We start from the raw sequence: 12,751 nt of genomic DNA, 5'->3' as shown, positions 1-12,751 counted from the left end.
AACCTATGAGAATGTAAGTAGAGACCTTGATTCTGGGATGGCAGTGGATGTGATTTACTTAGACTTTGCTAAAGCATTTGATACAGTGCCACACAAAAGGTTACTGGTTCAATTAAGGAATGTTGGCCTGGAACATAGTATTTGTACCTGGATAGAGAACTGGCTAAAAGATAGACTACAAAGAGTGGTGGTAAATGGAACATTTTCTAATTGGACCAGTGTTTTTAGTGGAGTACCGCAAGGCTCTGTACTAGGTCCCTTGCTTTTCAACTTGTTTATTAATGACCTGGAGGTGGGCATTGAAAGTACTGTTTCTATTTTTGCAGATGATACTAAATTGTGCAGAACTATAGGATGCTGCCACTTTGCAGAGTGATTTGTCTAAACTGGAAAACTGGGCAGCAAACTGGAAAATGAGGTTCAATGTTGATAAATGCAAGGTTATGCACTTTGGCAAAAATAATATAAATGCAAGTTATACACTAAATGGCAGTGTGTTGGGAGTTTCCTTAAATGAGAAGGATCTAGGGGTCTTTGTAGATAACACGTTGTCTAATTCTGGGCAGTGTCATTCTGTGGCTACTAAAGAAAATAAAGTTCTGTCTTGCATAAAAAAGGGCATTAACTCAAGGGATGAAAACATAATTATGCCTCTTTATAGGTCCCTGGTAAGGCCTCATCTGGAGTATGCAGTGCAGTTTTGGACTCCAGTCCTTAAGAGGGATATAAATGAGCTGGAGAGAGTGCAGAGACGTGCAACTAAATTGGTTAGAGGGACGGAAGACTGTCAAGGTTGGGGTTGTTTTCTCTGGAAAAAAGGCGCTTGCGAGGGGACATGATTACACTTTACAAGTACATTAGAGGACATTATAGACAAATAGCAGGGGACCTTTTTACCCATAGAGAGGATCACCGTACCAGAGGCCACCCCTTTAGACTAGAAGGAAAGAACTTTCATTTGAAGCAATGTAGGGGGTTCTTCACAGTCAGGACAGTGAGGTTGTGGAATGCACTGCCGGGTGATGTTGTAATGGCTGATTCTGTTAATGCCTTTAAGAATGGCTTGGATGATTTTTTGGACAGACATAATATCAAAAGCTATTGTGATACTAAGCTCTATAGTTAGTATAGGTATGGGTATATAGAATTTAATTAAAAGTTGGGAGGGGTGTATGTATGGATGCTGGGTTTTCATTTGGAGGGGTTGAACTTGATGGACTTTGTCTTTTTTCAACCCAATTTAACTATGTAACTATGTAACTATATTAAGCTGGCCACCGATTTTCGGCCCGAGGAGATCCCTTGTTTAGTCGATCGGGACAGGTAAAAAGATTTCTGTCAGCTGCCGATAATTTCTCTGCATATAGTGCCGATCGTACGATTTTCAGTGGGAGTCTGTCACCAGCTTTGTTGGACATAACTTTCGTATGATTGCTGTCAAGGGCAAAACATCGGCTGATCTGTTCTTTAACTACTTTATTTGATCTGACCCATTTTGTAGCCACACCCCCTAATTACCATGCTAATGTTACAAAATTTGGCAGGAAATGTAGTTTGAACACATTTCTGGTTTTGGTTTTATGTGTAAAAAAAGTTTATCATAAATTGTTGTTTCATTGCTTATCTTAAATTGTAACAAAAGTATCAAAGTGCACCTGCCATGTAATTCTGAGCTCTCTGCCAAAATCCAATTCAGTTAGAAACGTTGCATCTTTTTCTGGTTGTTTAGTGCAAGAGATCACAGAGAAAGTTGGGACATTTCAGTAACAATCCGGGACTGCAAGTTGAGCTGTCAAAATCAGGACTGGCCCACGAACAACAGGACAGTAGGGAGGTATCCTCTATGTATTACTCACTGATCACCTGACAGAAAATAACACAGAAAGAATTGTGGTTGTAAAAGGCATGTCTCTGTCCACCCATTAGCTGATGTAACCTAGTACATAAGTGGCCTTGGTTTGTTTGTAAGCAAAGTTCAGAAATATGAACTTAAGATGGCAGTGTTCCAATACAGCATTATTCAATGGCAAAACACAGCATGGTGTCTCCTTTTAAAAATGCAATTCTTAATTTTTCGTATAGATTTGGTTTTTCTCTTTAATAATAAAACAGTAGCTTTAACTAAGTTGCTGCATAAGTCTGTATCCATGGGAAACCTGTTCTGTTTTGTTGGGTTTTTCTTTTCAAACAATTAAATGCTTAGTAGCTTTAAAGTATGTTGCTCCAAATTATAGAAACAAACTTGCATTCAGATAACCTCAGGTCCCAAACAATCTGGGTATTGGAAAAATATATTGTTTATTAAAATGCTTTTTCTACAAACCTAAAATGTTAAGGGGTATAGTTCCTCTTTAACTCATGAATTGCACTCGTATGAAAAGATTCACATTTCAATGTATTTTGTATCCATTATTAACTCAAATATTTTTTAGTATTTACAGGTACATCAGCACACAAACATTTGTTCATCAGCATGTTTCAGTAGTGTCAAATATCACAGTGGGGTGGGGAGCCACATAATGTACTGCAACAAATGTTTTCAAGACCAAAACTCTCCAAAAGCAAGCTCCAGAATGTTTCCAATAGCAGGAATAATAAAAGGGCAAGTGACGCATTTAATAAAATAAACATTTTTATGATTTCACTTTCTAACAAACTGCTCTAGATTGCTGTTTGATGGTAATATGACTGGTTTCCATAGTTGCAAACCTCCATATTTATGGACATTAACTATAAAAAAGTGCTTCTTTTACAGGCTACATTCTAACATCTGGCACTTCTGCTTCATAATCAGCAAGCTGTGACTTCACGCTGTACATTAATTCTGCCAGAGGGGCCTGACTGCACAAAAGGGGGTTTGCTGAAATGTCAGTACTTCTGTCACTAGACAACATGTTTGAACAAAGTAACTTAATATCTTACAAACACTGCATCTTGGCCTATGGGGAAGATGTGGGGGAGTGTAGTGAGGTCTCTTAATTGATGTACTGTATAGATACTAAGTGTATTCTTTGAGACTAGGCATCAATATGTATTTAGTTGTTAAAGGAGGTGCAGCCATATATAACCTTATATTCTTAAAAGTAATAAAAAATCCCTGTTCAAGTCAATAGGTGTGCTTGGGCACAACATTAATTTGTTTACTTAAAAATGAAAACTGCAAATACCTCATGTGCCAATATCCTAAAAGGTATTTTAAATATATATGTTTTCTATAAATACAGCGGAATGTGTAAATGCATATTAGACATTTACTGGTATTCCAGGCCCCTTAACATGGTGACATATCTTAAATGTACTCAAAGCTGGAACAAGGGGTAGGCAGAAGAGGCACGTGCCTAGGCTGCAACAGTGGGGGCATAGGCACTCACCTCTTCTGTCTGCCTACCTTCAGGAAGCTGGAGGACAGTTGGATACTGCCATTTGAGCTCATCACTCCTACTCGCTTGTCAGCACACACACGCAAGAGGGAGAGGGGACTGTGATCATGGGTGACTTGCCATGGGCATCTTTCTGCCTTGGCCCAGAACTGATTGTATCAAATAACCATAGTTATTGACCTCAAGCAATTGAGATGGAAATGAGATAAAACACAGGATGTATAAAAGTCGATAGGTAGGACTACATTTTCAAAATATGCATACGTAGAATGGCATTTATTCCTCCTCTCCTCACTCAACCTCTTTATTCTCCTAGTATTTTATATTTACTTCCTATACTCTGTTCTTCCAATATTAAGTATATTTTTCCTATAAAGAAATAGTGAATGACCATGAAATGGTTAGAAGCAAGAGGGCCCACTGGGAGTTTTCCTGGTATCCCGATGGGCCAGTCCGACCCTGTGTTTGATTGCTGGGAAAGAAGCCTCCTCATGTGAAGGGTCTGGGGCTTGGTATCAGGATCACTTTGTGGTGAGTGGCAATTTAATATACATTTGAAATTAAATAAGAAGCATCCCTAGAAACAATTTGGAGAAATATTTAGTGAAGCAGCTTTGAGCAGTCCATTATATATTGCAAGTTTCAAAGTATTCAAGTTTTTAAAAGGCCAAAGGTCTGTGAAGGTGTTCAATATCAAAATTAGACAGAATAGGTAAGCAGAATAAAGCTTACATTTTATTTTCCATAATTAAGAACCAAGGCCTGGCGCATTTCGTGTCTACCAGGGACACTTAGTCATAGGCTGACTAAGTCATAGCCTATGACTAAGTGTCCCTGGTAGACACGAAACACATCAGGCCTTGGTTCTTAATTATGGAAAATAAAATGTAAGTTTTTTTAACCCTTTTACAATCTGACTCGGGCTTCACTACTTCATGGGTCCAGGCTTGTGCCAGCCTCTTTTGAAGTTTGCAGAAAGTTTAGGATCTAGCATAGACAAAGGAGCACAAATGACGTTCCCCTTTAAAGGAAATCTGGTGTGAAAATACTGAACTGGAACAAGGTAAGCACACTCCCTCCTTTCCTCAGATGGCCTGGTGCACAATGTAAGAGGGTACGGCAACCCCCAAAAGGACAATTGTATAGAAATACACTGGCACTCAAGGCGATTAAAGTGCAGGGTTACCCCTTGCTGTTTATTTCGTGCGAACTTGCAACATTTCGGGGCAAGCCCCTTTATCAAGCATACCACAAAAATACAAGTGCAGACATTATAACAGGTATCCAATTGTAATAATTAGCATACTTAATTGACCACCTCCTCCCCTTTGCTTGCCCTGTGTGTAGTCCAATCAAAAAAGGTAAAAAATGTCATAAAAAAATTAGAAGGTGCTACCCAAAAAAATACTGACCCATGAATCAGTAGTAGTGCAGGGTATAATGAACCATATTTTCCACTTCATGAACAGAGGCACCAAGAAACAGGGAAAGCAGTTCAGGACTGAGACTTGAATGCACACTAAATTGCTAGTGCGACAGAGCACTTGGCATGAAAGCTGTACAATCAGAAATTATGTTTGGAAATACATGTGACCAGTTAGAATCCTTTATTAAGCAAAGTTTAAAACAAAGCAGGAAGTGGTTAACAGAAACACTGTCAGTTAGGCTCAGAAAGCAGGATTTACAGACGCTGACAAAGAGGACGTTAATGAGATGTCATCCCACACCAAAATTTCACAATGAACTTATACAGCTGAGCATACAAAGAGCCATGCAAAAAATTAATATGAGAATTTTTAAAAATCCACAACAAAATTTCTTCAGATGTGTGTATGTATATATGATTTGCCCAAATAGGGGAGCTTGGACTTAATTCACACAGAAAACATATTTGTGCACAAATAAGAATAAAAACTTGCATGTCGCAATGTAGTATTCTTCATCAGACTTTTATTGCATTGTGAATCTTAATTGTGCATTGCGCACTTTTAAGATGAGTAAAAATACTATGTGCCGGCATTGCTTTGAATTATTGATATGTACCAAGTGGATGTGCCATCTCCCTTAAGTACTGACAAATTAGTGTCATTTGAATTTAAAAGCCTGGGTGTGAAAGTGTATTTGACAGTACCAAAAACATACAGAACATTTAAAAGGTTCCAAATCAAATTTATCATAATGTATGTGAATATGATAGGGACTTAAGGTTGTAAGCTCCACTTAAAGAAGAATTAAAGCTTAAAGGGATACTGTCATGGGAAAAAAAAATTCAAAATGAATCAGTTAATAGTGCTGCTTCAGCAGAATTCTGCACTGAAATAAATTTCTCAAAAGAGCAAACAGATTTTTTTATATTCAATTTTGAAATCTGACATGGGGCTAGACATTTTGTCCATTTCCCAGCTGCCCCTGGTCATGCGACTTGTGCCTGCACTTTAGGAGAGAAATGCTTTTTGGCAGGCTGCTGTTTTTCCTTCTCAATGTAACTGAATGTGTCTCAGTGAGACATGGGTTTTTACTATTGAGTTCTGTTCTTAGATCTACCAGGCAGCTGTTATCTTGTGTTACAGAGCTGTTATCTGGTTACCTTCCCATTGTTCTTTTGTTTGGCTGCTGGGGGGAAAAAGGGAGGGGGTGATATCATTCTAACTTGCAGTACAGCAGTAAATAGTGATTGAAGTTTATCAGAGCACAAGTCACATGACTTGGGGCAGCTGGGAAATTGACAATATGTCTAGCCCCATGTCAGATTTCAAAATTGAATCTAAAAAAAACTGTTTGCTCTTTTGAGAAATGGATTTCAGTGCAGAATTCTGCTGGAGCAGAACTATTTACTGATTCATTTTGAAAATATTTTTTTTCCCATGACAGTATCCCTTTAGGCTAGAAATGTTGTACATTATATTTTTGGCTCCAGTACCAGCCCAAGGCAACCACAGCCTTTTAGCAGTACAGATCTGTGTCTCCAAAGATGCCCCAGTAGCTCCCCATCTTCTTTTCTACTGATTTAGTGCACTTGCTCTGTGCTGCTGTCTGTTACTGAGCTTAGGGACCCACTCACAATAAACAGTACACATAGAATATAAATGTTACAATATAAGGCTGATTAATAATAAATACAGATTAATTATCCCCCCTAAATGGCAGCACAGAAACCAGTGCAACTAGCATCAGAATTTAATAATTAGCCCTGTAGCATCAATTTATATAACAGGCCAATCTCATTTTCTACTTCATAGTTTGCAACAACCCCTAATCTTAGCTTCTTTACAGCTGTCCAGAGCCCACTGAGCATGTGAGTGTCACAGACAGTTTCCAAGATGGTGACCCCATGTAGCAAGTTTGAATTCTGGATCATTGCTGCTTTTGAGAAGCTGAAACTTTAGGCTGGTGCAATAAATTCAGTATATAAAATATGGCATTTTTAGCCATATTATTTTTAGGGTTTAGTTCTCCTTTAAGCAGAGCCTTGTGTAAATAATGTTGTTTATCTGTAAAAAGTCTATATAAATACCTTTTTGTATACATATTTGCGTATACAATATGTCTATCTGTTTTGTGTAAATACATATCTATGAACCTGTGTCCATTCCGCTGCCTGTCTGTAGTCTGTATGTGTGTGATGCAGTGTCTGAATTTGCTTAACTTGTTGTCCATTTCTGTGTGTTTTTGTACATCTATGAACCTATATTTTATATCTATATTTTATATCTATATCTTTTTAAGTGTGTGTGAGCAATATTTTGTGGCTTTATGTCTGTATCTTTGTGCTTAACCACACAGCTGTTTAAAACAGGCCTTACACCCATTTTACAGTTGTACTGTTCTCCTCCATTGTCCATGTATTTGCACAGAGCATACCTTCAAAGCCTTGCAGCAACACTAAACAGCCTTTCTCCTGTATGCTTATGACTACAGTATAACCTCACTGCGTGCAATACATGGGGGCAGAGATCCTGCACCACATTTTTCTGCAGATGCAGTTAATGTTCATATTGAAGATAAACTGCAGTCATTCCAGTGTCTCAGCTTAGCTGTGTTGTACTGATGTCACATTGCACAGGAATACCCAGCATCAGGCATGGGCCAACCACCAGAAAACATTCACAGCCACCCTGACCCTAACCCACCCTCAACTCAGACCCAGCCAAATCAGTGCCCTTCAATCCCTTGTCCAACCCATCCACATCTGACACCACCTAATGCAGGGCAGACATGGGTAAATAGGATATAGCAACTGCCAGGTTGAGTCGGAAAATGAGGGCCCACCAGGCTTTTTCCCAGTGCCAAGTCTGATACTGACCCTAACCACCACATCACTACTCCTGTATACAACTATCTGCACTTCACAAACCTAATACCATATACTGTAGCTGCAGTAACAATGCATATATATGCACAAATGAATCTCTATGGTTGTATTACTGCTTGACAACACACACAAATATTAAAGGGGTTATTCACCTTCCAACACTTTTTTCAGTTCAGTGGGTTTTAGAAAAATAATGTTTTTTTTCCAATTACTTTTTATTTTCTATGTGTAACCGTTAATTTTTCCCCCTTCTAAAGCAGCTCTGGGAGGGGGGTAAATTGATGCATTTAGTTGATATATTTTTTATCTTTGTCCCCACTGAGCAGAATCCCTGAGGTTCATTAAAGGGGTGGTTCATCTTCAAGCAACTAGTTGTTTTCAGATAGATAACCAGAAATAACAACTTTTTCCAATGACTTTCTATGTGTGACCTTTTTTCTAATACTGAAGTGTAAAGTGTCATTTTTCATCTTCTGAAGCAGCTCTGGGAGGGGGGTCGCCGAACCTGTAAACTGTTCTAAATGGATACATTTAGTTGATACATTTCTTTTCTTTGTCCCTGCTGAGCAGAATCTCCAGTTGTATTACAGGCAGCTGTTAGAATTGATACAATAATTGCAAATATTCCAGAGATGCTGCTGAGAAATGTACCACTGCACGATAGTGGAGTGCTGTGCACCCGACTGGTAAACACCGGGTGAAGGTGCCGGCTGAGACATGTATCAACTAAATATTGCAAAATTGTAACAGTTTAGAGACTGCACCTGAATTACTGAGCTGCCAGACTCAAACACCAGAGACAGGGACATTCAACTTTAAACTTTGAATTTGGAAAAACAGTAAAAAATAAATAATGGAAAGTAATTGCAAAAAGTCTTGCCTGGGGAACAATGTAAAGACAACTGAATTGAAAAAAGTGTTTGGAAGGTGAACCACCCCTTTAAAGACAGCTGTTAGAATTGATACAATAGTTGCCAATACTCCAGCGATGCTGCTGAAAAATGTATCAACTAAATGTTGCAAACATGTAACAGTTTACAGTCTGGGCCTGAATTGCTGAGCTGCCAGACTCAAAACACCAGCGTCAGGAACATAACTTTAAACTTAAGCTTTTAAAAAAATATATTAAAAATAGAAAGTCATTGTAAAAAGTATTTTTTCTGGGGAACAATCTGAAAACTATTGAACTGAAAAAAGTGTTTGGAAGGTGAAGCAATTTTTCAATATGTGATCAAACAGCTAGTACAGTTTTATCAAGGCAAAAAGAAACAAACTCTTTCCAAGCAGCTCTTAGTGGCTATATTATAATTCAAACTAGCTTTCCTGAGGAGAACTTCTATCATCACTTTTTTTAAAGGTAAAATATACCAACCACCTTATTCAACAAATTGAAAGGAAGCCATGTTACGTATAACAACTATTTCCCAACAACCTTAGGCTCACAAATATTTGCATCCTCACCCGTAACTTGTTCTTTTGTAAAGTAATAGATTCTGGGACTTGACCCATTGCTTTTTAGAAAATCTATGCACCACCAGCAATAAGAAATCAGAGGGAATTCAAGTCTAAATGGGACAAGCTATGGGAGGGGTTGGATCACTTTGTGAGCCTAAGGGGATCTGGGTATATCTGTGTATAATAAAATGCAACTGGCTTTTACATAAACATCCCCTCTACAGCACTTAAAATATTTCTGTGATTTCAAAGTGCCAGTGGTTTGTTTAATACTACAATTATAGCTTAATGATGAATTTGCCCGAGTATGTATCCTGAAAAAAGTTGCAAGAACAGAAACTTCTAAAACAGAAAAAATTGGTTCATGCAGTATTCACGGATGTACTACTGGAATATTATAAACACAATATGACATCCAGGGTATGATGAGTCATAGATACAGCAAAAATAAATACATATATAAATAATCTTTCTTTAGTGACCTACCATGTGGGAGGGGGGCTAAAAGACTCTCTTCTGTTGCAGCTACTTGCTCAGGCCCTTCAGGCCTTAGAGGAAATGGTTCTCTCTCTTGGGACATCTGCCAGGCCTCTCAGCAAGAAATATAAATGTAATGAACAACAAATCACGAGGAGACACTGAAAGAGAATCAACATTAACATGAGTGATTGCTTTGCAAAGTTATTGGAAACAAGAAGACTACATAGTGAAGTATAGAAAAAAACTGTATTTTAATATGGCTTTGGAGAAAATTGTTTTGCATTACTTCTACAAATGTTATTGTCATTTCTTGTGCTTGTATGAGAGAATGTATTTCCTAGCACTCCTGTGTTTATTTCTGTTTCATTTCATGCAAGCAATCAGTGTGCACACAGGCCTGAAAAAGGCTCAAGTTGGAAGCATATTGGTCTTTTTCAGAGAAAATGCTGTACAGGTGACTTTAGCCTAAGAGATGCTCAGCTGAGCCCAAGTAAACAGATTTACTGAAGATGTAATTATATAAATACAGTATATGAAATCTTAATTTACATGAAAGAAAGCAAGTAAACACTGAATAAAAATGAAATAGTTAAAAATGGAAGTACAGATGTCAGGACAGTATCTCTGTAGGCTAATGTCACACTGGGCTGTGCCTCAGCTTCTCTCTGCCTGTCCCAGCTAATGCATAACTAGTGTTAAGGCACCAATATCTGCTCTATGTGTCTCCACACAGGCCAACTCTGTACCTGTCAGTGCAGAGACATGGAAACAGGCAGAGGACAGCGGATGAGCCCGAGAATCAGCCCTGTGTAGGACTACCATCCACAAATATTCCAAGCATCAGTGTAGAAAATGACTATGAGGCTTTCAGATAAAGGTTTTTAGACACTGCATGTCTTGATGAACAGTAGCTCTGCTTCTAGAAGAATTTCTGTCATAAAGATAGGATTCTGTTTGACAGAAAATAAACACCTAAACAAAGGTGCAAATATAAAGTAAAACATGTGTTTCCACTCTGCATGTTTCCAAATACTGCAGTATTTAAAATTCTGTTTAGGTAAGCCATAATAAATTGTATGCCTAAAGCTAAATCTCTGGGTTAACAAACAACTTTTACTGACTGATTGAGATAACGTTACACATTTCACATCAGTTTCTTGCGCAGGAATGTAACAATCATTTATCTATTATATTTATTATCATTTTTAACCCAGGGATGGGCAACTGGAGCTGAACTGTAACTCCCAGAATATGGAGGGGTTAGTACCTGCTGTCACACAGACCTGTCCAGTTTTATTTTTGCAGTCAAATCAATAAGTTACATTCCCTCTCTAGCTCTATTCCTTTACTCACAGTGCAATGAGATAATGGGCTCAGCTCAGACACGTCCCCCTTTCTTTCTTTACTTTACCTTGCATGCAAAGAAGTTTGTTTCCTTCCCCTCTCACTCACTCTTCTCAGTTTCAATCCCAATTTTTCATCATTTCCGGAGCCTCATATCCCCCTTTGGCAGACAGACACCCGCCCTAAAACACACACAAAGGAGGCGGTTCAGGGGGGGCTGCTGCCCCCTCCCAGTCCCTGAGTCCAGCTTAAAGCAGAAGCGCCAGATGTGACACTTCTATACATTCATCCAGAGGTGGCCCTGCCCAAAGCCTGGGGATGGGGAGGGGGAGAGCGCACCTTCCTATGAGCCAGCTGATTCCAGCCTTTACCCCTAACAGAAGATACATTCCCCCACACCCATAATGATTTCCCTCAGCCTCATGCTGCCCAGAAAGTTGGACTGAATACGGCACTGATCCACTCCAATTACCAGAACTTCTACTTTTTTTTTTTTTCTTCAGTCTGAACTTTTCCCTTTTTATTCTGCTGCTGTGTGCTGGAATCCAACTTGCATTGCTGATGTTTCTAATGTGCAATAAAATACAGCAAGTGATTTCTACCTATGCACGTCTCATCCTGTACATACATTAACCCTGAGAAGCCCAAATCACTGCATCATGCTAATGCTTCATGAAAACAAAGTAAGCTATACCTGCCCCCCCCAGTCTACCCATACTGCTGTTCTTCTGCAGAGACCAATAGCCCACAAGTTTGTGACTACAACTCCCAGCTCTACCTCTGGCATATCCATTAACTCTCTCCATACTGGAAACTCCAGTTGTTTTATGTCATAGGGTGCCGGAGAAAGTTGCCAGATGCTAGAACTGTATTTATCCTTTTCCCTGCTTCCTATATCACAAATGCAGTTTAATCACATCGCACATGTCCTGTCTCTTTACGTTTACAAAGAGTTTTATTCTACGTGTGTGTGAGACTGGCTACAGTGATAAGATACAGCAGCAGAAGCAGCGCGGATACCTCACTCAGGAGTCCAGACGCCACAGCACGATAGGCAGCCAAGTAGAAAGAACTCCCAATGGCACCAGCACCGAGATTTTAATGGAGGCTTAGCCTCCCCAAACCAGCAGTGTGACTTTCCTCAAAACCGGGGGATTTGAATGACGCATTCCAACTTCGCGCTGTTCAATGGCAACAAGCAGTGACTTACTTTCTACTTACTGCCTCTGAAGTCTACAGCAGCCTGTGACATCAGCTGACCAGAGGAGGAGGGGCCTGCACAGCTCGGAGCTGATCTGTGTGGAAGAAGCACGGTTTGCTAACTTGTGCCTCGTGTTTGACCAGCGTGTGTAGAGACCGCTGAAGTACACTAAGCGACATATACAGTCTATATTATTCACTCCCACGTGTCACACTCCCAGCTTCTCATATAAATACTATTACTCGTATCAGGTCCGGACTGAGAATTAAAATAGGCCCTGGCATTTTAGGTACACAGAGGCCCAAACAGCCCCCACCAGCCCACTAAATACTGACTTTCTATGGCACCTTATAGCAGCCCCTCTGGCATTTGCCAGAACCCACAGATTGCCAGTCCGGGCCTGACTCGTATACTTTGTCTTCATTTGGACTTTCGTCAGAAACCTAGTCAGAGGAATGGAGGGGAAAAGTGCGTCACCCATGAAAGATAAATTGCAACGGTATAGGCTCCATACTATGAATCTAAATTCATCTTGCTGCACTTTAACCCCTTCCGGCCCTGAGTTACCAAGAGATGTCA

General features: G+C 39.5%; 1 protein-coding gene across 4 annotated transcripts in view; it reads right to left on the bottom strand.

The window, feature by feature from the left end:
* The window catches only part of LOC108711134 (myoD family inhibitor domain-containing protein-like), a 49,654-nt gene extending 37,340 nt beyond the window's left edge, over nt 1-12,314 (bottom strand). For 2 of the 4 annotated variants that reach the window (XM_018252555.2, XM_041586397.1), the window contains exons 1-2: nt 11,992-12,175; nt 9,634-9,785 (exon numbers count right to left, since the gene is read on the bottom strand). In XM_018252555.2, the coding sequence (XP_018108044.1) occupies nt 9,634-9,727 (94 nt within the window). In that variant the 5' untranslated portion in view covers nt 9,728-9,785; nt 11,992-12,175. The other 2 variants (XM_018252554.2, XM_018252553.2) reach the window with 2 other exon arrangements.
* Nucleotides 12,315-12,751: the final 437 nt, after the last annotated feature.

Source organism: Xenopus laevis, chromosome 3L (assembly GCF_017654675.1).
Source record: "Xenopus laevis strain J_2021 chromosome 3L, Xenopus_laevis_v10.1, whole genome shotgun sequence".
Lineage (NCBI taxonomy): Eukaryota > Metazoa > Chordata > Amphibia > Anura > Pipidae > Xenopus > Xenopus laevis.
The sequence above is the reverse complement of the archived record's forward strand: the minus strand, read 5'-3'. Positions and strand labels throughout refer to the sequence as shown.